Source organism: Argopecten irradians, chromosome 6, assembly GCF_041381155.1.
Source record: "Argopecten irradians isolate NY chromosome 6, Ai_NY, whole genome shotgun sequence".
NCBI lineage: Eukaryota > Metazoa > Mollusca > Bivalvia > Pectinida > Pectinidae > Argopecten > Argopecten irradians.
Genome location: NC_091139.1, coordinates 34,190,741 through 34,213,079, shown reverse-complemented (window position 1 = coordinate 34,213,079; position 22,339 = coordinate 34,190,741). Strand labels below are relative to the sequence as shown.

The window sequence follows — 22,339 nt, the reverse complement described above, 5'->3', positions numbered from 1 at the left end:
TAAGTAGACACATCTAAGGTGTTTCAAAACTTTCGACTGGTTCAATTGATGCGTTTGGCTTCCAAATTTTTGGGAACAAAACACCGATTCCTGATTAAGTTTGGAAAAATCTGCTTCATTGCACAAAGTTGCAGTTATGGCTCGATAACGGGACCACCGATATTAATAAACATCCCTCCATATGCTCGTTTTCTGATGAGATCAACTGTCAAAGTGAATGTCGTTGTGATTCGGCTAAAATCAAAGACAGGCGAACATGTGCTGGAAGACAAAGCGCCAGTAGTTTCCGTCGGCAATCAGCCGGCGTAATGTTTGCTAATTTGGTTGCGGTATCGATCTCATAATTTCGGGGTCTTCGGGCCTTATAATGTTGTCTCGCCTAAAATATCCGGAATGGTGCGATCGGTCGACCGACCTGACTATTAAAGTTGCAGCTGAACGTTTTCTCGGCGTCAGATTCTGTACTCTGGACGGTTCTAACTCGATCGCGATGTTAAACATGATTGTCCTTTGAAAAAAGAAATCATTGATGAAAATGAGATGCAGCTGATGTGATGGTAAATTGAAGAAATAAAATGATATTGAAGAGGTTAATATGATAAGTCTCTTTTCATTCTATGATTTATTCATACCATTATTATAACTAAGACCATACATCAACTGACATTAGAGATGTAGAAGCGAAACCTTTTCACTAATGCCGTGTGATGCCAACATATTTCCAAAGTTGATATTCCTTCAATGTGCAGAGCAGAGAACCGTAATTTAGTAAATTTGAACACCAATTGGTATATGCAGATATTTAGATAGTGAGGCTATGAGGTAACGCTTCTTGTCCCTATGATATCTGTGTCTCTGGTATATGGTACAATCAAGATGTTTGTAAGCAACATTAAAGTAACATTTTATTTTATTATTAATGCGTCTAAACTTTATCAATATATGAATACGCTGTTTATGAAATGAGGCGAGTGCACGCTTGCAAAAGAAAACGCTTGAAACAACAGCTTGCTTTATGACAAGGAAATCCGCCCATTTCTTAAAATTTGAAGGAAAATGACCAAAAATATCTTTAGCCCGAGCATATGAAAGACCCAAGGTTGCCTTTGACACTAATGACCTCTGCAAACAATCTAAAGCATTGGTCATTGTACAGAGTGACCAGCACGCCCCACTCTTTGTAGTGCAAAGAGTCCTCGCGTGGCGACCACGGACAAAAATTAAATTCATGTCCATTTTAGGTAAATTTCACTGGTCATTCTCCGGACAATTGTCAGGTGTCCGAGGTGACCAGTAAGTGTCAGGTGTCCGAGTTGGTCCTAGGTGACCACTAACTGACCACCACACTGCTGCACAGTCGTAGATTCAGACAGCTGTCCTGAGTCGACCGATAGGGTTCACTCCTGTTTACGCTCGAGCCAGGGCATAGATCAGCGTTTTGTTGCGGTGCTGATTCCCACAAAAACAACAATACCGATTTTGAAATCTTCGATTAAGTTTTTTCAACAATGCTATATTTAATGATTTATTGAACTATTTCTCGAGGATGCCAACTACGAATAAGATTTTTTTTCTTTAGCGATAAATCAAGAAAATCAAAATGTACTTGCCAACTCTCAAAATCGCATCATGTCATAAGTCTTCATTCTTTGATTTTCCTGATAGCGGAATTAAACATTACCTCAATTCATAAGAAACATCTACATAAATGGTACTTACGGACAAGTTTGAATCTGTCCGTTATACTTCAGCCGTTTTAGGCGGCGCAAATCGAATCAATTACAACGTAGACTTATTTAGCAAATTCTGCGGAGAAAGCTTTCTGAATATTTAATAATCATAACTGGTTTACCATTATAGTGAATCCCTGCAGATTACGACAGGTGCGCGATAAGAATTCTACTATACTGCTTTTTCTGATCGATCGCCAGAGAAAGTGTTGCATGTTTTATGAAATTTGAACAATAACACTCTATGGAAAGTGAATGGTTAGACTGTGATCTATAGTGACAATCAGAGGACATCCTGAATAATTAAGTAAGTCGACCTTTGTTCTGGGTACGTCGTCAGATGTCATTCTACACAAAAACCAGTCCGTATTGTTACGCCTACTTGGGTATTTTTGAAATCTTGACACCCGATTGGGTTTTAGTCGGTATAATTGAAAAGCCGTTCATACTGGTTGAATCTTAGAATCTTGAAAGTTGTCGATAATGAGTATCAATCGTTAAACATTTTAACGGTTTTATAGTGTCCTATATGAGGAATTTGGGAAATAAAAAAGCTACTTTTAATAATACACCATAATCCTATTTCCATTTCCTATAAGCCTCAAATTCTTGTTGAGAGATTTATATGTAAACCATATTAGCACATTTTAAAGTTATGTGTGCCGTAACTGCGTGAAAATTTTGACGTTATTTTTTGGTGAACAATGTTACCAAGCTAGTAGGTAATGATTTAAGAAAAAATGCTTGTGATATCAGATTGATAACGCTAATGTCCCTGTTCCGTTATAAACAAGCGTAGGGCACTTTATGAAATCTAAGGTCCATCTTCCATGATATAATATTATAGTAACCCATTGAGTATCGAAGTTGTGAAGGCCTTAGCAAACTTGCATTTCATATGTTTCTTATTATAATATATAGCTAAAATATATACGTCATGGAGCATTACATTTAAAATAATTTGTTCATAAATGTAAATATTTGTATAATTTAGCATATTTAGATTGTTTCCAAAGTGCGGATGTTATGTGACTCAATATCTTGAAGCTTACGATATGCAAATATCTACAATAAGTGTTGTAAAGACATTAACATACACTATCCAATATCCTGATGTCCAAGAGTTATATTTACTGTACACATCCTGTGGCGCGCCAGGGTGACCAACAAAACATCCGATATCCCAGTGAGTGTAATTAGTATATCCGTGTCACCAGCCAGAGACCCCCGGGGTTACTATTGTGGACCCCTCCCAGGGGCACCCAGAGACCTCCGGGGTTACTATTGTGGACCCCTCCAAGGGGCACCTGGTCTCTCCCAGTCCCCGTTTCCTGCCCTTGTACATCTGGTTACGTTACCCGGTCAGCATCTGGTCTTCTCTGTGAATGTTAATTATTAACAGATCTTCAGAGGAAATAGCAAGTAGTTCAAGGGTCATCTATATCAGATATCTACGATTTACAGTTCAGAGTTGCAATATAACAATCATTTTTCAAGAGTAGAATATATCACGATGTGAGACTCAAGAAGTGAAATATTTGCCTTCTACGACTTATGTTCGCCTAAAATCTGAACATCGTTGAATAATTTCTATACTAATGTATTGTTCTGACAACAATGTGATTGCTGTAGCATCGTTAATATGCGTCGATCGTTAGTTTTCCTTGAATGTATGTGTAATTATTTTTCAATATTATCAACAAGTTGAAAATGACAAGTGCAGTACATGCGAAACATCGTATACGTCGTTGTATATTAACCATGGTGGTCTTAAGATAGAAACTTGCCAGACATCAGGGCGCCTGAATGCTGCAATGACATTCTCAACAGGAAACGAGCAGATGACACGCGATACACTGCACGTGCTCAATCGTTGGCGACTGATGCGATGTCGTGTCCGCATTGTGTGTACTATGTAGAGATCTGGTTAAGTTTTTTGGATCAATATCGACAAATCAACGATATTATTCAAATCTCCAGACAGTAATGTACGCAATTAAATCTTGAATTAAAAATATTTTAAGCATTTATTTTCGTGTATTTTCATAGAATCTCTAATATAATTACTTTTAAAAATAATAAACGAAACAATTTATTAATTCACCACACCTCAGCGATATATTTAGATCTGTTTTACTCTGTCGTTGACGAGATATACACCTGTGTACCGTACCTGTTCACGGTTGTCGACATAGAGTAGCGCAGGTGTCAACGGAGTCGCGTGCCAAACACAATAGCTGAACAAAGGCCACGCGACCCGCACGCGAATCTGGGGCGGAGCCTAACGATGACAGATGCCGAGTGATCCTGTTATAATGACCGTTACCTGGACTGAACTGACCACATGTGGTATTTAACGGTTATTTCGGCTCCTGTATACACTGTCGGCGTAATGTGCACCTGTTGCGGTTATATATCGCGTACTTTCTTTGTGTGACACAGGTCTCGCTAACTGATCACACAACTGGACAATAACGTTAGCGGACTGATGACAATCCCGTCCCCAAACAGAAAGTAAGCATTCACTCCTAGTGAATACGTGAGAATTTAAAGTGTGTTTGCTATTGTCCCGGTGGTCCAGGTTCACAGCGGCGAATACTCGTAGTGTAGATGATATTGCCTGTGTGATATATAATGAAACGGCAGTTTCAGGAGTTATTCTACTGTTTTATTGTAGAATCCTGGTAAATTATATATTATACATGATCCTGTATTTTACCTAAATGGAATCCATTGTTAATTGTCCCTAAATATTTCAATGTGTTTTATTATGATGTTAATTTGACACTGCGTTATTTAATGTAATAACAGTCTAACTAGATCTCGGGTAGATGTCCGCTGAGTAAACGACAATTAAATAGGTGTCACCCGTAGAGACTGAATTTGGATCCGTAACTCGTGGTATAACCCAATTTTCAACGATCAAAGAAGTCATACTTGAATTAATTGCTTTTCCTAGAAAGCCGAGATATTAATTCTTGCCATGGCCTCGGGACGCGATGTTTCAATGATACTTGCTCTCAGGTATCACGCGAGCACGTGATTTAGCGTGCCACGTGCTTGATTAATGAATTTTACCTGAAACGGACATTTAGCCGTACACTAGACATCAATTACTGCTGTTCAGATATCATTGTGGGACACTTGGATCGTGCTGGATCGATAGTCGCCCGTTATCGATTTGTAAGGAGTTCGTTAATCACTGTACTCCGGGCCACACGCCTGTTCGGGTTAGATAACTGTATTCATTATCCCATATCCTCAAATCTCTAATCACTGCTAATGGGCGCGCGAGCGAGGATCAGCGAAGTGCGACAATTTAGTGACACGTTTTGTCCGTGTGACGTCAGGATGTAGGTATCTAACGGACACCTGTCATCTGATTCATTAGCAGGTATTATAACGGACCCTAGTTCATTATATACACTGGTATAGCGTGATCAGGTAACAGTTTCACCAATAAAGAAATCCATCAATCCCTAATTAGAACAGATGATGAAAACTTTCACGTCGTTAAATAGTAATTGCTGGAGGAAAAGATGATTGAACGACTTCAAAGACTAAATATGTTTCTCTCTACAAGTAAATTACTTTTGCTTTTTAATCTTCGAAGCTCCGGAAAAATCAATATTACCCGCGAGGTATAACAAGTTGTCTCGGCAGTCTCTAGTCTAATGATAGCAAGGATTTTTCACGAATATTGTCCACAAATAATGTCTTGTGTTATCCGCACCAAATTCACTGTCAACAAAGTTTGATGTTATGGTTGACAATAATACACAAACAAGTCGTCGTTAATACCCCAATACTCATTAGACAGAACAGACAGAACTAGACACACCCACACAAATTAAAGATGCATGTGCGTACAAACACAATTACAAAGTGGAATCATTATACTTATCAGTACATTTAACCCTCGAAGGCTCAAAAGGGACACCCTCTATTTCTGAACTAAAAACTCGCATTTTCCGACTCGCAACTTTCGCATATCCGAACTTGCATCTCGAAGAAAAGAAATCCTCCAATGTCTGAACCCTTTTGTCTTTTTTAAAACGGCACCTAAAATCAACGAAAAATCGTCGACCTCGACAGCATGACCAAAAGAACAAGAAGATAACGTATATAGCCTATATGCTTGATTACTGTTCAAAGTGTCGAACAAAGTTTCTCGTGTCTAAACAAAATATCCCAAACGGATTGTTGGCGATCCACAAAAAATGTATCTTGTCTGACAATGGAAAGATGGATCTTTTCAAGCTTTTCAAACATTAATAGATACTTCATATGAATTTGAGTCGATCCTTTCCTGACTTTCTGAGAATGTCGTAGTTACAAACTTCAACTATCAAAATCCAAAATGCTACCTGTCTATCCGTACAATAAAATAAAAGTCGTGACTATGAAGAATTTAGTCTATATCACGTACGTAGACCGAAACATACATTAGAAACATTCAGCAGCTCAACAGTCATACCATTTGATCAACAGACTATTTCACAGATACTTTCCTCGGTTGAAAATCAAATATGGCGGCTCGCTCCACTTCGGACCGCATCACTACCCTGACAACGATACCGGTAGTCGCTCCGATTGCGTTAAAGGTGGTATGAACGCAATGGGATACAGATATATTCAATGTAGCGCGTTATATATGTCTGTATCCCATTGCGTTCATACCACCTTTAACGCAATCAAAACACTATTCCATCTTTATATTTACATAAATAAGTCTACTTTTACGTCAAATTTAAAACGGTGATGGTTGCTAAGTTGGGTAACTACGGTAGTCAGGATGACCGAAGATATAGTTCCGATTGTTGAATGTTATAGCTGCAGTTTGATTTGAAATATAACTATGACACCTTTTATTATTTTTAAATTAAATAAATGGCGACTGGTCGGCCATCTTGTTGACAAATCAGTCCCAAAAATGCAATATGCATAATTAGGGTCATAGCGAAACCTACATTTGAATTTTGAGAAAGATCCCTTCAGGACTTTCTGAGAAATAGCGGTAATAAGCTTCAATTATCAAAATCTAAGATGAATGCCTGTTGGCTATCTTGTTGACTGATTGGTCCTAAAATTCAATAGGACCATAGGGAAACCTACACATGGGCTTTTAAACAGATCCATTGAAGGCTTTGAACAGTGCTTTCCGAGAAACAGCGGTACATGTATCAAACTTCAACTATCAAAATGTAACATGGCTGCCTGGCGGCCATCTTGTTGACCGATCGATCTCAAATTGCAATATGCACAACTGCAGATGTAGAGTCCGAGGCGAACATGCATATGAAAGGCAAAGGTCACTTCAGTTCTTCCTGAGTAATAGCGGTAATAAGAATTGTTAACGGACGGACAGACCACTAACGAAAAGCAATTAAACTACCATTATAGAAATAGTATCCTCAATCACTTTCCAAAACCCGATTGAGGGTATTTAAGCTGACACGGATGTGATAGTAATCCCTGGAATATCGAGGATATCATCCTCGATGCTCCAGGGATTACTATCCCTTGGAGGCAGCTCAGGTGATCGGGCGGTGTAGTGGTTAAGAATGAATGAAGAGTTTTACGTACCGTGACGCTAAATATAACGTTTCAGGGCAGTGGTTAAACCGCTCGCCTTTCACCTATAGCCGGCCGGGCTTCGACCCCCGGCATGGACATGAAAAGGTTAGGGATCACATGTCCGATTTCCTCCCACATTAAGACCCCTCACACGCTTACATCCGGGTTATCGAGAGTGATTTGCATGAGTTATGTAACTTGTTTCGTAATCGATGTAAAATACATAAAGTTTAATTTAATAATAAACGCAGCTCAGGAGAAAAACAAGAGGCCCATGGGCCTTAATGGTCATCTGAATATTGACACAAGTGACAAACAATGAAGGCAATAAAAAATTCTTTACCAGTAAATAGATGAAGTTCAGGTTCTGGTATATTTGATGAACTAGACCATGAATGAAAGTCCCTTCATCCCCACCATGCTACAAGTCCAATTTCAAGTCTCTAAGCCTCTTAGTTATTCACAAGAAGTCGTTTAAAAGATTTCGCCTATTTGACCCTGTGACCTTGAATGAAGGTCATTCGTTTGAACAAACTTGGTAGCCCTTCATCCCAGCATGTCACATGCCCAACATCCGGTCTCTAGGCATCTTTATTAGTTCTTTACAAAATGTTGTTTAAAGATTTTAGTCTACTTGACCTTGAATAAATGTCAAGGTCATTCATTTGAACAAACTCGATAGGCTTTATATTAGCCCTTTATCCGAGCATGTTACAGGCCAAATGTCAGTACCCTTGGCCTTTCGGTTATTGAGAAGTCGTTTGAATGGAAGTTTACGCATGGTGGACGACGGACGAAACACGATGACTAAATTCATCCTGAAGTCATCCTGACCCTTCGTTTCAGACAACCAAAAAACTGACCAATCATAGGCCTGCAGAGACTAAAGAGAGAGAGACCGATCCCAAATTCAATGTAACGCAATCAACCAGTGTATTGTAATTAGATTTTGTTACAAAGAACCTTATTCTGCTGAAATTACCTGTCTTTTTGCCTTCAGTTTTATTATGACATCCAGAGAGGTGGATACGACAGTGATAGTTACCCCTAAAGTATCGAGGATGCGGGTCTTTAGGTCTCTTTAATTATATTATACGAAACCTTTTCACTAGTTTAGCTCATTTTTCCTTCATCGACCATGAACTGATTTAGATCAATGCCATCCACTTGAATTAACTATGCGGCATAATGCCTTTCTCGAAAAACATGCTCTAGGTTCAATATAATGTGTATATAGGCCTATTAACTACTGACAAGAAGCGTATATTTTGAACATTTCAGCTTGTAGAACTCCCGTGACCTAAATGAAGTTTGAGATCTTCCATTTGAACAAACTTCAAGGCCTATTAACTACTGACAAGAAGCGCATATTTTGAACATTTCAGCTTGTAGAACTTCCGTGACCTTAAATGAAGTTTGAGATCTTCCATTTGAACAAACTTGGTAGCATTTCATGCCAGACATATCAGATCTGATGGCATACATGTACATGATCCTCGTCAACCTTGAATGAAAGTAAATGTCATCCATCTAGAAGCACCTTTATCCCAGCATGCCACATGTGTAATAAATGGTTTTCTTGGCTTCATGATGTTCCGACAGGAGCATGAAATTGTCCACAATCGTTAATGTTAATTACTGCCTATAATACATATAATAGTATCTCCAATATCCGATGTTCGTCACACTATTTTATAGAAGTGTCTTGCCGACAATGTGGTGATATTGCCTTAAAGGGCCACTACCTTTCCGAAACGGCTTTTAATTTTTGAAATAGGAATGTAAAACGAGATCAATAATTTGTAGAGTCGCAGGATTTATTAACTATACGTTTACTAGCACACTTATCATCACCTTCAGAACTGTTTGATTAGAATAAATAAAATGTTAATTTTCATAACGTGGGTCCTTTTATGTTTCCCGCCGTCGTCCTAAATGCCGCGCGGTAGTTGACTATCATTGCGCTAGACGGCAAAACAGCGAAATGAATCTCCACTGTTATCGTACATTAGACAGGAAAACTTGCATGTGTTTGGTGTTGTAACCTCACCTTAAGCCATCGATATATATTTTCTTTTGTTATTAATGTTTTTAAGAAACCTTTAAATTTTGCTCCGGAAAGGTAGTGGGCCTTTAAATGACTGATACTTGCGATGATGTTACATAATATTCACTTCCACAATGTATATTGTTAGCAATGTTATACAATGCTTACATTGTTATATGTGTATATATAAATCATTACGCTGTCATCTCAGCCAATCAGAAGCAACGTTACAAACGGCAACGCCATTTTTTCATTTATGGGATGATAAAGTAAATTTTTAAGCCAATGAAAATGCTCGTAACGAGCAAAATTGAATTGTATCTCCATAACATAAAAAATCTATTAAAGTTAATCCTTAAATATATATATATATCGTCAATAATATGATGTGAATGTTTTTTCCTTCCAAAACGTTCCAAAGATGTTCTTTAAAGATGCTCCACCGCTGACAAATGGTATTTTTTCTCTATCAAAAACAGGACCAGACGATTTAGTATTTTTCTTCAGTCACAAAAGTTACTTACTTTACACCATTACCACCATTGAAAAGTCAGAGCTTCTTATTTTACTTCAAGATAAAAATAATTAATTGTATCCCGAAAAAAATCTGTGGCACTATGTCCCATATGGAATGCAGTACTGATTGCGCATGCACCAAAAGCAAAATAACTATTTTACTTATTTTTTGAATTAATTAGACATATATATATATATATATACACACGATTAAACACCAATCATCAAATGATGGGTACCATTTAAGCTCTTTCGGCGGTGGAGCATCTTTAAAAGTCAATTTTACATTTTCTTTCAATTTTTTTCCCTTATTTAAAATGCTATTCTACCTAAGCGTCAAAGTAACTGAAATAAAAGTAAACAATTTGATTTGTTTTACAAAAGCTTCTCAACCTTTATTTCCAATACACAGTATGATGCATAATTTACAAAGAATGATTCTTAAATACAATCTTTCGACAATACGAAGAGAAATAACTCTTAATTCAGATCAGTGTTTTATAAAGGGGAATAACTCTTCTTTACATATATTTATTCCCCACATGATCACTATGATTTTTTAATACCTAATATACAGACAGCTGTACATACTGATACTGTGGTGACCAGTACAAAGTGGTAGTATCTGTAGCAGTACCCTTCAGGCTAGATAGACAACATCCTGTCCATCAGCAGTCCAGGTTACTGCTAAATGTTCTGATCAGTCACAATATCTGACACAAAAATTCTCAGTAGTAGTAATCAGTCCTTATCAGTTTAAACACTGATAAAAATACAATATCTAACAAACACGAATAAATGATCTGTGATATGGGGGGTGATGATTTCTTTAAATGAGTGACGGATGAAAATATTATTAAAAATAACAAATCATGGTAGAAACACCAGTGTCACTAAGTTGGTTAACTGCCAAACATCATAATGACTTTCAATTTCAGTGAAAAATAAATTGATGCCTTATCAGCTAATAGATTTCAATGGTTTCGTAGTCAATGATGATGGATTAAGTAATGAGTTGGCCTTAGTATGCAGTAAATGTAACAGGTAAGTTATTCTTCTTCATCTGAAAATAGAGAAAAGACAGAAATTATTAAGAAATATACTCCAAAAATTACAATAACTGTTTTTGTTGGATAGCCTGTCTATATATAGCCTGTCTATATCTGTGTTTGATTACTGGTCCCATCCCATTTACATTTTCAAGTTCCGGTGATCGATTTGATAAGCCCTCCATCAATAGGTTGAAACCCTTGTGGGGCAGTTGCAAGGTGCGACTTTCCTTCAGCTCCAAAAACTGGCATAACTTTTAAATGACTTTTGCTGTTAATAGGGCAAGACAAATTAAATTGACACAAACCGACTTCCATCCAAATACATATATTTTATGATTTAAAATGTTTAAAATCATTAAATTGCTATGTTGTTTTCTTTTTTCCAAAATGACACAAAATCTAGTTATGTTTGGGGTTTTTCCCTGCAGAAAATTGCTAGGAAAAATAAGAAATTTATTAGTCCAAACAGATTTCTACACCATTTATAAATATGTGTTGGTAGTATTGAGGTGCAGTGTGTGGAGTTAAAAGTGATGTGTGTTAGTCAATAATCCATTGTGGAGTATGTGCACCACAAAAGCTGAAACCAAGAGAAGAGAACAAGGTCATGTGATGGCATCATACTGAGTGGCATATATCCAACTCCGTCTAGGTAATTAATTACTTTGCATTACATGGTAACTGTATTAAACTTTTAAACAGAATTACAGAAAGTATACTTTGATACAGACAATTAACTTTTTATATAACAATTCATCAAGATTTAATAAATCTGATTAAACAAACTTATTCACAGGTTCTTTTTAAGTTTTATATCAAGATATGTTCATGACTTATATGTATAAAATTCTTATTTTGGTGTAATATTCTAAAAATAGATAAAAGAATTACGTTTTATTTTCCGATGTCGATCTCATGTTCCATTTGTCACTTCCATCTCTTCTTCTTCCTCAACCACATTATCTCCTGGGAAAACAAACGATAATACTCAAGGTTTTATTCACAGTAGATTGTTACATTAATCAGGATCCAACCTAAATCTGGAAAACTGAGAGTTCTTACTGGTATATCAATCATACTTCTGATTGCCTTGTACAGATATAGAGATGATATAAGTGTCGCAGATATTTCACTAACATTGTATATGCCTTTGTGCACCATAGTGCATTGTGACGTCATAGCTTTGTGACGTCACTTTTGTAACGTTAATATTGTTAGAATGAATAAATCATGAACTAACAAGGCTTTGTCAAGATCTCTCAGTAAGCACAACAGTAAGCCTACATTGTACTAATACAGACCATGACCACTCTCCTAGACGTGCAAATAACTGATTAACTCCATGTTGTGTCATGTCAGGTAATTGTTGAATCAGTCTACTGTAAACCACTTTATTTTCATATGAATCATCAATGTCAGTAAGAGTCCTTGATTGTGAATTTATGTGTTCACAATTATGTTGAAAATAACAAAGATACAAACAATACCCAAAAGTAATTCACAATATAGGGAATTCTGTGTTCCCTATGCATTTACATAGCAGTAAATGTAATTTCATTAAAACCCTATCGAAGGCACTAGAAAATTCTAGTGATGTTAGAACCAATCCTGGTTGTGCCTACCTCGGAGTCGCTTCAGTTCCCGTCCTGGAATGATACCGGTCTTTAACATCTGGTTGAGTCTCTCCACCTCCTCTAATGTAGCAGCTTGTGTGATGGCAGCCTGTAATATACATCACATTCATCTAGTATACACCAGCAAACAAATTAACAAAATCAAGCTTGCAGAGCTATGCCTATCCACATCTTTTGTCGATTTTATTAAAATCTGTCCAGAAACCAAGATTATGAAACAGTTTTAAATCTCAACTTTTGACTCTGGAACTAAACATAAGGTGTGAAAAGAGTGATTAAATTCTCATTAGTTCAAAACAGATAAAGGCTTCAAATTCAAAATACACAATTTAAAATATGATGGGGTTGAATTGTTAAAATTAAGATGATTTTGAGATGAATCACTTAGTTCACTCTCACCTTTACAATAACAGTGATCATGAGATATGTAGATCAGTCAGACTTACCTTGATCAGCTCAACATCTTCTTTAGAGGGTCCTGTAGGTCCACGCTTTTCTACCAGTTTTTCCCCTGCTGTAAATGTCTTGCTTCGCTTTCCTACCTCCTGAGCCAGTGCCTGTCCTTTCTTTCCCTTAAACATCTTAGCTGCTGCTTCACGCTCCTAGAAAATCAACAGTTATTAATATAAAGCATGAATACTAATTAGCACTTCAAGCACTAATATAAAGATATTCAGCAATCTCTACCCATCATTCTGACAAGATATTCTATATATTACTCATTATCAAAGATTATGAGCTGAGAATTCTATGTAATTTTGAAGTTGTATCTGTCAATACTTTTACAATACTGTAATGCTTTAGTAAATAAAAACAGGTTCATCTATAAATGTAATAATTGGTATGGCCCTTATTACAACTATCAAGGTTATCAAATATGCAAAGCTTCATATCTAATAATAGTGGTCCTTTACCTGCTTAAACAATCACATTCTATTTACGTGTACGTTAATACCAGTTACAATGTTAAACCAACCAAAAACTATCACATTCTATTTACGTGTATGTTATACCAGTTACAATAAAAAACTATCACATTCTATTTACGTCACATTCTATTTACGTGTATGTTAATACCAGTTACAATGTTAAACCAACCAAAAACTATCACATTCTATTTACGTGTACGTTAATACCAGTTACAATGTTAAACCAACCAAAAACTATCACATTCTATTTACGTGTACGTTAATACCAGTTACAATGTTAAACCAACCAAAAACTATCACATTCTATTTACGTGTACGTTAATACCAGTTACAATGTTAAACCAACCAAAAACTATCACATTCTATTTACGTGTACGTTAATACCAGTTACAATGTTAAACCAACCAAAAACTATCACATTCTATTTACTTGTACGTTAATACCAGTTACAATGTTAAACCAACCAAAAACTATCACATTCTATATACTTGTACGATAATACCAGTTACAATGTTAAACTAACCAAAAACCATCACATTCTATTTACGTGTATGTTATACCATGTTAAACCAACCAAAAACTATCACATTCTATTTACGTGTACGTTAATACCAGTTACAATGTTAAACCAACCAAAAACTATCACATTCTATTTACGTGTACGTTAATACCAGTTACAATGTTAAACCAACCAAAAACTATCACATTCTATTTACGTGTACGTTAATACCAGTTACAATGTTAAACCAACCAAAAACTATCACTAGAGCTGTTATCATATATCGGCATCGCGATATATCATGATTGTAGAGAAGAGATGACGATATCGTTAAAAAACTTATATCTACGATATCGTCGTCAGCCGTAACCCATCATGTGTTAGTTGGAAAGGAAACTGATTACAAGTTGACAACTTAGTTAAACAATGTTTGAAAGCATCCCGCCGAATGTTGGTAAATCAGTCAATGTTTACTAAAATAGCAACACAGTTATACATTGTGTAGTGTCACCTTGTGTGAAAAGTCGGTCGGACTAGTCCACTTTAGCCTAAACCTGTCTCCCCTATTTAAATGCCTGCGGTCGCGGGTATCTGTCTATAGCTACTGCATACAATATGGGTCATACCACTTCAGTTAAAGGGGCTTGTCTGCTGCAGCCAGGTCAAAAAAGTGTCATTTTAATCAGAGATGTCTGCCGATAATCTCTTAAATTTCTGGTCAAGGAATACTTCTGATGTTTGGAAGTATTTTGGTTTTGAAAAGGATAATGAAGGAGGTTACAAGGATAAGAAGTCTGCCATTTGTCGTGTGTGTAAATCAGCTGTAAAATATAGCGGCAATACAACAAACTTAAATGGACACTTAAACCGTTATCATTACACCGTTCGATATCCTCAAAATTCAGCTGCAGGGAAAAATACAGGAACTTGTTTTCAACCTACCTTATCTAATGTGTTGGACAGAAAGCAGTGTTTACCAATCGAAAGTCAGCGGGCAGTGTCTATCACAAATGGAATCGTCAATTTTATTGTTGGAGATTTGAAGCCTATCTCTATCATGGAGGGAGCAGGATTTAAATCAATGTTGCATCAAATAGAGCCAAAATATAAAATACCAAGCCGAGGACATATCGTTGATAAATACATCCTTCCGAAGTATGAGAATACAAAGTTGGCTTTGCAACTGAAACTAGCAAGCTCTCCTCGACATGCTGTGACTGGTGATTTTTGGACAAGCAGTGCGAGTGGAGATCCTTATTTGACTATAACTGTACATTTCATAGATGATGATTTTAAGCTCAACTCAAATGTGTTGTTAACAAGAACTGTTCACGAAAGTCACACTGGAGAAAATATTGCTCATGAATTCAGTAAGGATGTTGAGGAATGGGGATTACGTGACCCATTTGCGGTTTCTGATCATGCCGCTAATATGATGAGTGCATTTTCAACGCACTTAGGCTGGCCTCATATGGGATGTTTAGGGCATTGTTTAAATCTAGTGGTGACAAAGGGACTTAAACTTCAAAATATTTCAAAACTGACAGCGAAAGTCAGAAAACTATTTTCCCACTTCCGTAGGAGCCATATATCGGCACAGCAACTACGAGAGAAACAAAAACAGCTCGGAATCCCCCAGCATAAACTCCTGATTGACGTGGAAACTCGATGGAATTCTACGCTCATCATGCTTTCCCGTTTCGTGGAACAAGAACCTGCTGTTTCCGCAGTGTTGTATGTCAGTGGGAAACAGGATGATAGGAGCATGGTGTTCACAGCTACAGAAATGAACATTATCAATCAAGCGATCAAATTGTTGAAACCTTTCGACAGCGTAACGAAGTACGTGTCCGCGGAAAAAAAAAACCACAGCATCAATTATTGTTCCAATGTTGAAAAAAATCGCGGCTATCTTACAACCGTGTGAGGATGATTCTAACATCATCGCAAACATGAAAAATGAAATGTTGAAAGACTTCAATATTCGGTATCAGTCAGATGAAGTCCAATTATTCATCAACACGTGTACATTACTGGATCCGCGATTTCATGACATTTTTATCGACGGCGAAACAATGGAAAGTATCACTCGTGATTTGTGTCAGAAAACCTGTCCCATCAAGGTGAAAGTTGAACCAGTCGACAACACTAGTACTGATAGCCAATCAGGAGCCGAGGCCACGCCCCCACTACCTCAGCTAGACACTGTCAATCACTCGCCTGACCGCGAATCGGAGCCTGAACCAAAACGTGCGAAGATGGATACCACGTCAACTTTGCAAGATTTTCTGGGTGACATATTATTTATCAGACATGAACGTAAATCCCTGACACAACAACAAATAATTCGTCAGGAAATAGAAAGGTACATATCAGAGTGCACTAGATCACCACCCGACACAAACTCCGATCCGTTACAATGGTGGAAAGATCGGGCAATCATCTACCCGAATCTTTCTGTGTTTGTTAAACAATATCTGTGTGTTCCGGCAACAAGTGTGCCGTCAGAGAGGATCTTTAGCTGCGCAGGGAACACCTTAACAAACAAACGGGCTAGTTTGTCCGAAGACAATGTTGACAAATTGATTTTCTTAAACAAAAACATTGCACTGTCTGACAGAATCTGATTGACTTGTAAAAATAAACGTTCGTTTTGATGAATGTTTCACTTTATTTATTTACAAATTACACTCTATATTGTACTTTCATGATTGGTCCCCCAAACATGACATATTTCAATGACTATATTTCCATAAATTCCTTTTATATTTTACACGGCAAAAATCGCGATATTATCGTGACGATATCGTCAAATTTTGACGATATCGCGATGCACATTTTCTCTACGATAACAGCTCTAACTATCACATTCTATTTACGTGTACGTTAATACCAGTTACAATGTTAAACCAACCAAAAACTATCACATTCTATTTACGTGTACGTTAATACCAGTTACAATGTTAAACCAACCAAAAACTATCACATTCTATTTACTTGTACGTTAATACCAGTTACAATGTTAAACCAACCAAAAACTATCACATTCTATTTACTTGTACGTTAATACCAGTAACAATGTTAAACCAACCAAAAACTATCACATTCTATTTACTTGTACGATAATACCAGTTACAATGTTAAACCAACCAAAAACTATCACATTCTATTTACGTGTACGTTAATACCAGTTACAATGTTAAACCAACCAAAAACTATCACATTCTATTTACGTGTACGTTAATACCAGTTACAATGTTAAACCAACCAAAAACTATCACATTCTATTTACTTGTACGTAATACCAGTTACAATGTTAATATCACATTCTATTTACGTTACAACAATGTTAAACCAACCAAAAACTATCACATTCTATTTACGTGTACGTTAATACCAGTTACAATGTTAAACCAACCAAACAAACGTTAATACCAGTTACAATGTTAAACCAACCAAACAAAAGCATAATCTACCAAATGGATTTTAATAACTATAGTATATATTTAGTCATTAATAAAATCTCCTAAACCTACCTTTTGTTTAATTCGTTGAAAGTCTAGCACACGTAACTGTGGGACCTTGTGTATTAGATACAGTCTGTACTGTTTCTTTGTGGTAACTGGGTTCCTTAGTAAACTGAGCAAAAATGTAATAAATCATAACCAATGAGGAAAACAATAGCTTCACGTCCATTTTCTTAATGCTAAATATTAATATTGTGGACATAATGTATACAAAAACACTGTAAACACCTAAAATCAGAAACTCACTTTTTAAAAAGAACTTTATGTTTTCATTTTATCATTATAGTTAAATTTTGTGTCAAACCAATGTTTTACAAAAAAATTTAAATAACATCAATAGATTGATCAATATCTATTACATGTAAACATATGAAGGACTTTATAACTTTGTGGTTAAATCTGAAGACAAAAAACAAGTATAATTTCTTTTGAACCCTGAATTCACCTAACTAATGCTTAAAGATGTGAAGTGTTCAATAAAACACAAAATTGATGCAAACAGTCCTGATAGAAGCAAACATTTTAATGTTCCAGACTTATTGTTATGTACCTGAGAAACTTTACAGTCCTGATAGAAGCAAACATTTTAATGTTCCAGACTTATGTACCTGAGAAACTTTAAAGTCTTTATTGAAGAGAGGGAATCCAGGTCACCAAGCTCTTGCATGTTGTTGTTTGTGAGGATAATAGACTCTAAACTGGGAAGACATTCTTCTATACCTTCCGATATACGCCTGTAATTTAGAGTGTATACTGACCAATTATAGTTAAATTGTTGGTTAGACATACAACATTGAAACTTGAAAGCCATGTAATAACTAATACTGGTAAAGACATTTTATTGAGCACTGAAATGGCTCATCATACATTTCAGCATTATTCTCTGTTTAATTTTATTTGATGGGTGTAATATATGTACCACGTGATACTGGATAAGGTTTGTGTGGGAGTATTCTTTTGTTTCTCATGGTGATGGAATAGCAAAGTGGCAAGATTACAAAGAGTTACATTTCATCAACACTGGAGATATTTGTACTTCACTAAGGTTATGGAGTATCACTTGGTACATGAATTAGAACCAATAAGACTCACAACAATAAATGAAAGATTATAGAAAGATTCTTGCTTAGAACATTGAAATATTCACCATTTGGGTGTATTTTATGTTCCATATTAAATACTCACACAATCCTGTTATTATTGAAGAGTAAACATTTCAGACGACGAAGCAGTGGAAACCCGTCCAACTTTCTTATATCATTATCAGAGAAGTCAATTGTGTCAAACTGATCCTGTAAAGAATGGAACATGCATTTATAGTATTTTCTGACCCTAATCCTTTTCTTTACAGTGCAAAAATTTCCGGCTTTGTCAATAGTTATCAATTATACATTAATGATATCTAATATATAATTGGGTGATATGAAGGTTCATTGTACATCTCAATAGGCAATGACCCAACACATAACCCAAGTGTGTAATCAGAGATTATTCTCAATAGTTATATAATTATTATACACTGTATTTATCTTCCAACAAAACATGATGCAAACAGGCTTAAATAACCTCTTATATCTCACTTATTGTTTTATATTACAGTGTATTCAAAACAATGAAAGGCAGCTAACCTTTGATAAGTCAGTAATTTTTGTAATATTTTAAGAGATGATGCTTGGTCAGTAATTTTTGTAATATTTTAAGAGATGATGCTTGATTAATTTTTTTTTCAATGAAAGTAATTCTTTAACTAAGAAAATTGGCCTATTTCAAGTTCCAGACTCGCTGCTACAAAGTATGATGTTCCGGTATAACATGAGGTGGATCAAAGACAAAGGTCAAACAAAATGTATTACAGTGATAAAAATAATAAAACCATAATTATTTGAAACAAAGATAAAGTTTTGACATGAGAAGTGAACAGGAATGGATAGAGGTTAGGACTGATTGGCATTTTTTTTTTTTTATAAAGAATAATTCCTTTATAGATGTAGGATAATTAATAATTGTCTATTCAATCTTAAATATAAACCACACTTCATTCAACTTACCAATGTTGCTCCGAGATTTTCAATCACAGGTATTTTATAACCTGTAAAGAGAAATATGCGAACGATTAAGAAAGGAATAAATTCATATATACATTAATCTTAATCTTCATATAATGTGCCAAAACTGAAGCCGAAAACCAACAGATTTACACATGCAGCATCAACAAACATCTGCACAGCCAGAAAAGCTAGCTAATGGAATATATATGCAGCTGATTTGCCAATATCCATGTATCGTCACAACTAATTGACAAGACCATATCTTTTCAACACTAGTATAACAGGTCCAATGGCAACACTTTGGAAAGCACAGTCTGGCTGTTTCAGAAAGTTGAGTCCGAGATACTTGGCTTTACAAAGATTAAATATTCTCAGATAAGTGTAAATTTAATTTCTAAATTATACTTAATTTTACAAAAGGAATTTAAATTATTCTCTTTAAATACCAAAAGATTCTGATAAATTAGCTTGGTCTTTCCATATTATAGAATAATGTTTTTTTTAAACAAATTACAAAGTTTGATCCCTTAAAGCGAAATTATGAGACTGTTTTAACTTTAACAGAAGAGGAGAAAATGTAGCAGCCAGACCGGGATTCGAACACGAGACCCTCTGAACACTAGCTGAGTGCTCTACCGACTGAGCTAACTGGTCGTCGATGATAGACCCAGTCCAATCTAGGGCTGCAACGATACACCAGTACTCTGATACAATATGTATCACGATACATGCCTCTCGATTCGATTATTTTCAATACGATACTTCTCTGTTTTGTGCAATCTTGTGTTTTAACAGTTGTTTTTTACATCTGGATTTTAAAATGTACAACTAATGCATTAATAAATCATACCTAAAAGAGAAAAAATAATTGACCTACTAATTAAATTATTACATTTAATTATTTGTTTAGAGAAAAAAAATCTGTGTTCATAAAATTTCTGTACATTTTTTTTTATACTTGTTCAATTTATTGACATTTGCTATCATTAGTATAGGATTAATAGAATTAAATGTAATTAAATCCGGATTTGTTATACCTATTCGACTCCTTTATTATAATTACCAATGCCAAAATAGCGGCCATTACGATTGCAAACTTTATGATTACCTTCAGACAGTGTAGGCCTATTTAACACTGAAAACGTAAGTAAATCGTTAACAATTGTGAAAAGTGTTTGCTTTTGATGTGGTTCTTACTAGCTGTAGTCATAACATTTATATTGTAAAGGCTTTAAAAGTTGGTATCTTGTTTCCATAGTCGGCCTCGACCAACTGGCAAACTTCTGCAACAGACACATATGAATAGTGACACAAGCTCACTACAAGACTTAATAGGCTCAGAATGTTAATAAAAACAGGTAAGGAGATGATCAGAGTGTGTTTACACATCTTTTGGGTGTGATCCCAGTATCTCATTATCTTGATATGGCCAAGATTTATTGCTACAAGTGGTACTCTAAAGACTGCATCATATCAAACTCAAAAGTGAAGGCTGTATCGTAAAATTGTATCGACATAAAAATATCGCGATGAATCGTTTCAGCCCTAGTCCAATCCCACTACACTCCTCCCTCCTTTCTCGAAGTCTTCGCCCCAGAAGACATACCAGACCCTTCCAAACACCACCATCGTGGATTATTCAGTTGGGTGCCAATTTTGTGACAGGAAAGGAGAAAATGTAGCGTCCAGACCGGGATTTGAACCCTGACTCTCTGAACACTAGCCAAGTGCTCTACCGACTGAGCTACCTGGTCACCAATGATTGACCCAGACCAATCCCACTACATAACTGTTCATTGGTGTTTCCATTTCCCAACCTGGTACAAGTCACCAAAACTTGCTCCCTTTTAGCTTTACATTAATATTACATTGCTGACACGCCTTAATTAGAATTGAGAGCCATGCTGTCACACTGTTATGTACAGCTAGCTGTTGTACTCTGTAGCGGAAAAGATATCACCTTGTGACGGACTCTTTTCCGCTAACAACAGGTGTACAGCCAGAGTGCCCCACTACATACAGCTAGCCTACAAGAGAATTTCAACCCTCGGGTTTGACAATTTAAGAACATCAGCCCTCGAGTTGAGGGGGTGAAAGATTCGAACTCATAGGCTATATTCAAAATTAACTCCCGATATTTCGCCGGAAGTTACCTCTCAAATCCAGTTCGCGGTCCCGCACTGGGTTGGTGTATTGAGCGGATTGTTCAATCAACTCTGCTGTTAACTTTACCATTTTGTCAGTTTATGAAATATATTTGAATGCTGGATATTAAGTTATTCCAGTTGTGAGCTATATCTTGTCCATGTTTAGTAGGGAAACAGTTCTAATTCGTCGTTGAGACGTTTCACGGTCCCTCGTTTTGTTTTGTTCGCGTGGTCACACTTCCTGTATTGCGCATGCGTGATCGGAAATTCATTTAACAAACTAAAAGTAAAACTATTTTGTATCCAGAATTCCGTACATTTTTCCATTTTTTTTTCTTCTAAAGTATAAGTCACAATTCAGGGGCCTAGGAGGCGGGGATGGGGGGAAATGTCTTTTTGCCTCCCCCCCCCCCATTTTCGCAGAGTGAAATGTTCTAATAATGCACATTTGAATGAAAAAGGGTCCTCCTGCACATTTTTGTACTTCAATTTAGATTTTTTTCCCGCTGCGCGGCGCGCTTCCGTAAACGTTCAAGCACGTAGTAACCTTAATAATGAAAATTCAATACACACGAAATAGACTAAAAATGTCCATCAAAGGAATAATACTATCTAAAAAAATCCTTCTTAAAA

The 22,339-nt window shown here is 36.2% G+C and overlaps 2 protein-coding genes across 2 annotated transcripts; one reads left to right on the top strand and one right to left on the bottom strand.

Moving 5' to 3' along the window:
* Window positions 1–10,380: 10,380 nt before the first annotated feature.
* Window positions 10,381–21,971, bottom strand: LOC138325700 (U2 small nuclear ribonucleoprotein A'-like). Its single transcript, XM_069271530.1, has 9 exons — window positions 21,713–21,971; window positions 19,560–19,600; window positions 18,697–18,803; window positions 18,120–18,245; window positions 17,521–17,623; window positions 13,003–13,158; window positions 12,545–12,644; window positions 11,814–11,888; window positions 10,381–10,933 (listed from the first exon to the last, which is right to left on the bottom strand). The coding sequence occupies exons 1-8, from the start codon at window positions 21,792–21,794 to the stop codon at window positions 11,836–11,838; spliced, it is 768 nt and encodes a 255-aa protein (XP_069127631.1). The 5' UTR covers window positions 21,795–21,971; the 3' UTR covers window positions 10,381–10,933; window positions 11,814–11,835.
* LOC138326118 (E3 SUMO-protein ligase ZBED1-like) lies at window positions 14,673–16,611 on the top strand. The gene is made up of 2 exons (XM_069272251.1): window positions 14,673–15,718; window positions 15,828–16,611. The coding sequence occupies exons 1-2, from the start codon at window positions 14,673–14,675 to the stop codon at window positions 16,609–16,611; spliced, it is 1,830 nt and encodes a 609-aa protein (XP_069128352.1).
* Window positions 21,972–22,339: the final 368 nt, after the last annotated feature.

What these genes read in the sequence shown, in the direction of transcription:
- LOC138326118 (XM_069272251.1), top strand. Translation starts at nt 14,673, where the DNA reads ATGTCTGCCGATAATCTCTTAAATTTCTGGTCAAGGAATACTTCTGAT. An exon ending in CCTGCTGTTTCCGCAGTGTT is followed by an intron (nt 15,719 to 15,827) that starts GTATGTCAGTGG and finishes AGCGTAACGAAG; the next exon opens with TACGTGTCCGCGGAAAAAAA.
- LOC138325700 (XM_069271530.1), bottom strand. Translation starts at nt 21,794, where the DNA reads ATGGTAAAGTTAACAGCAGAGTTGATTGAACAATCCGCTCAATACACC. An exon ending in AAGATGTTGAGCTGATCAAG is followed by an intron (nt 12,645 to 13,002) that starts GTAAGTCTGACT and finishes TGTATATTACAG; the next exon opens with GCTGCCATCACACAAGCTGC. An exon ending in GGAACTGAAGCGACTCCGAG is followed by an intron (nt 11,889 to 12,544) that starts GTAGGCACAACC and finishes TTGTTTTCCCAG; the next exon opens with GAGATAATGTGGTTGAGGAA.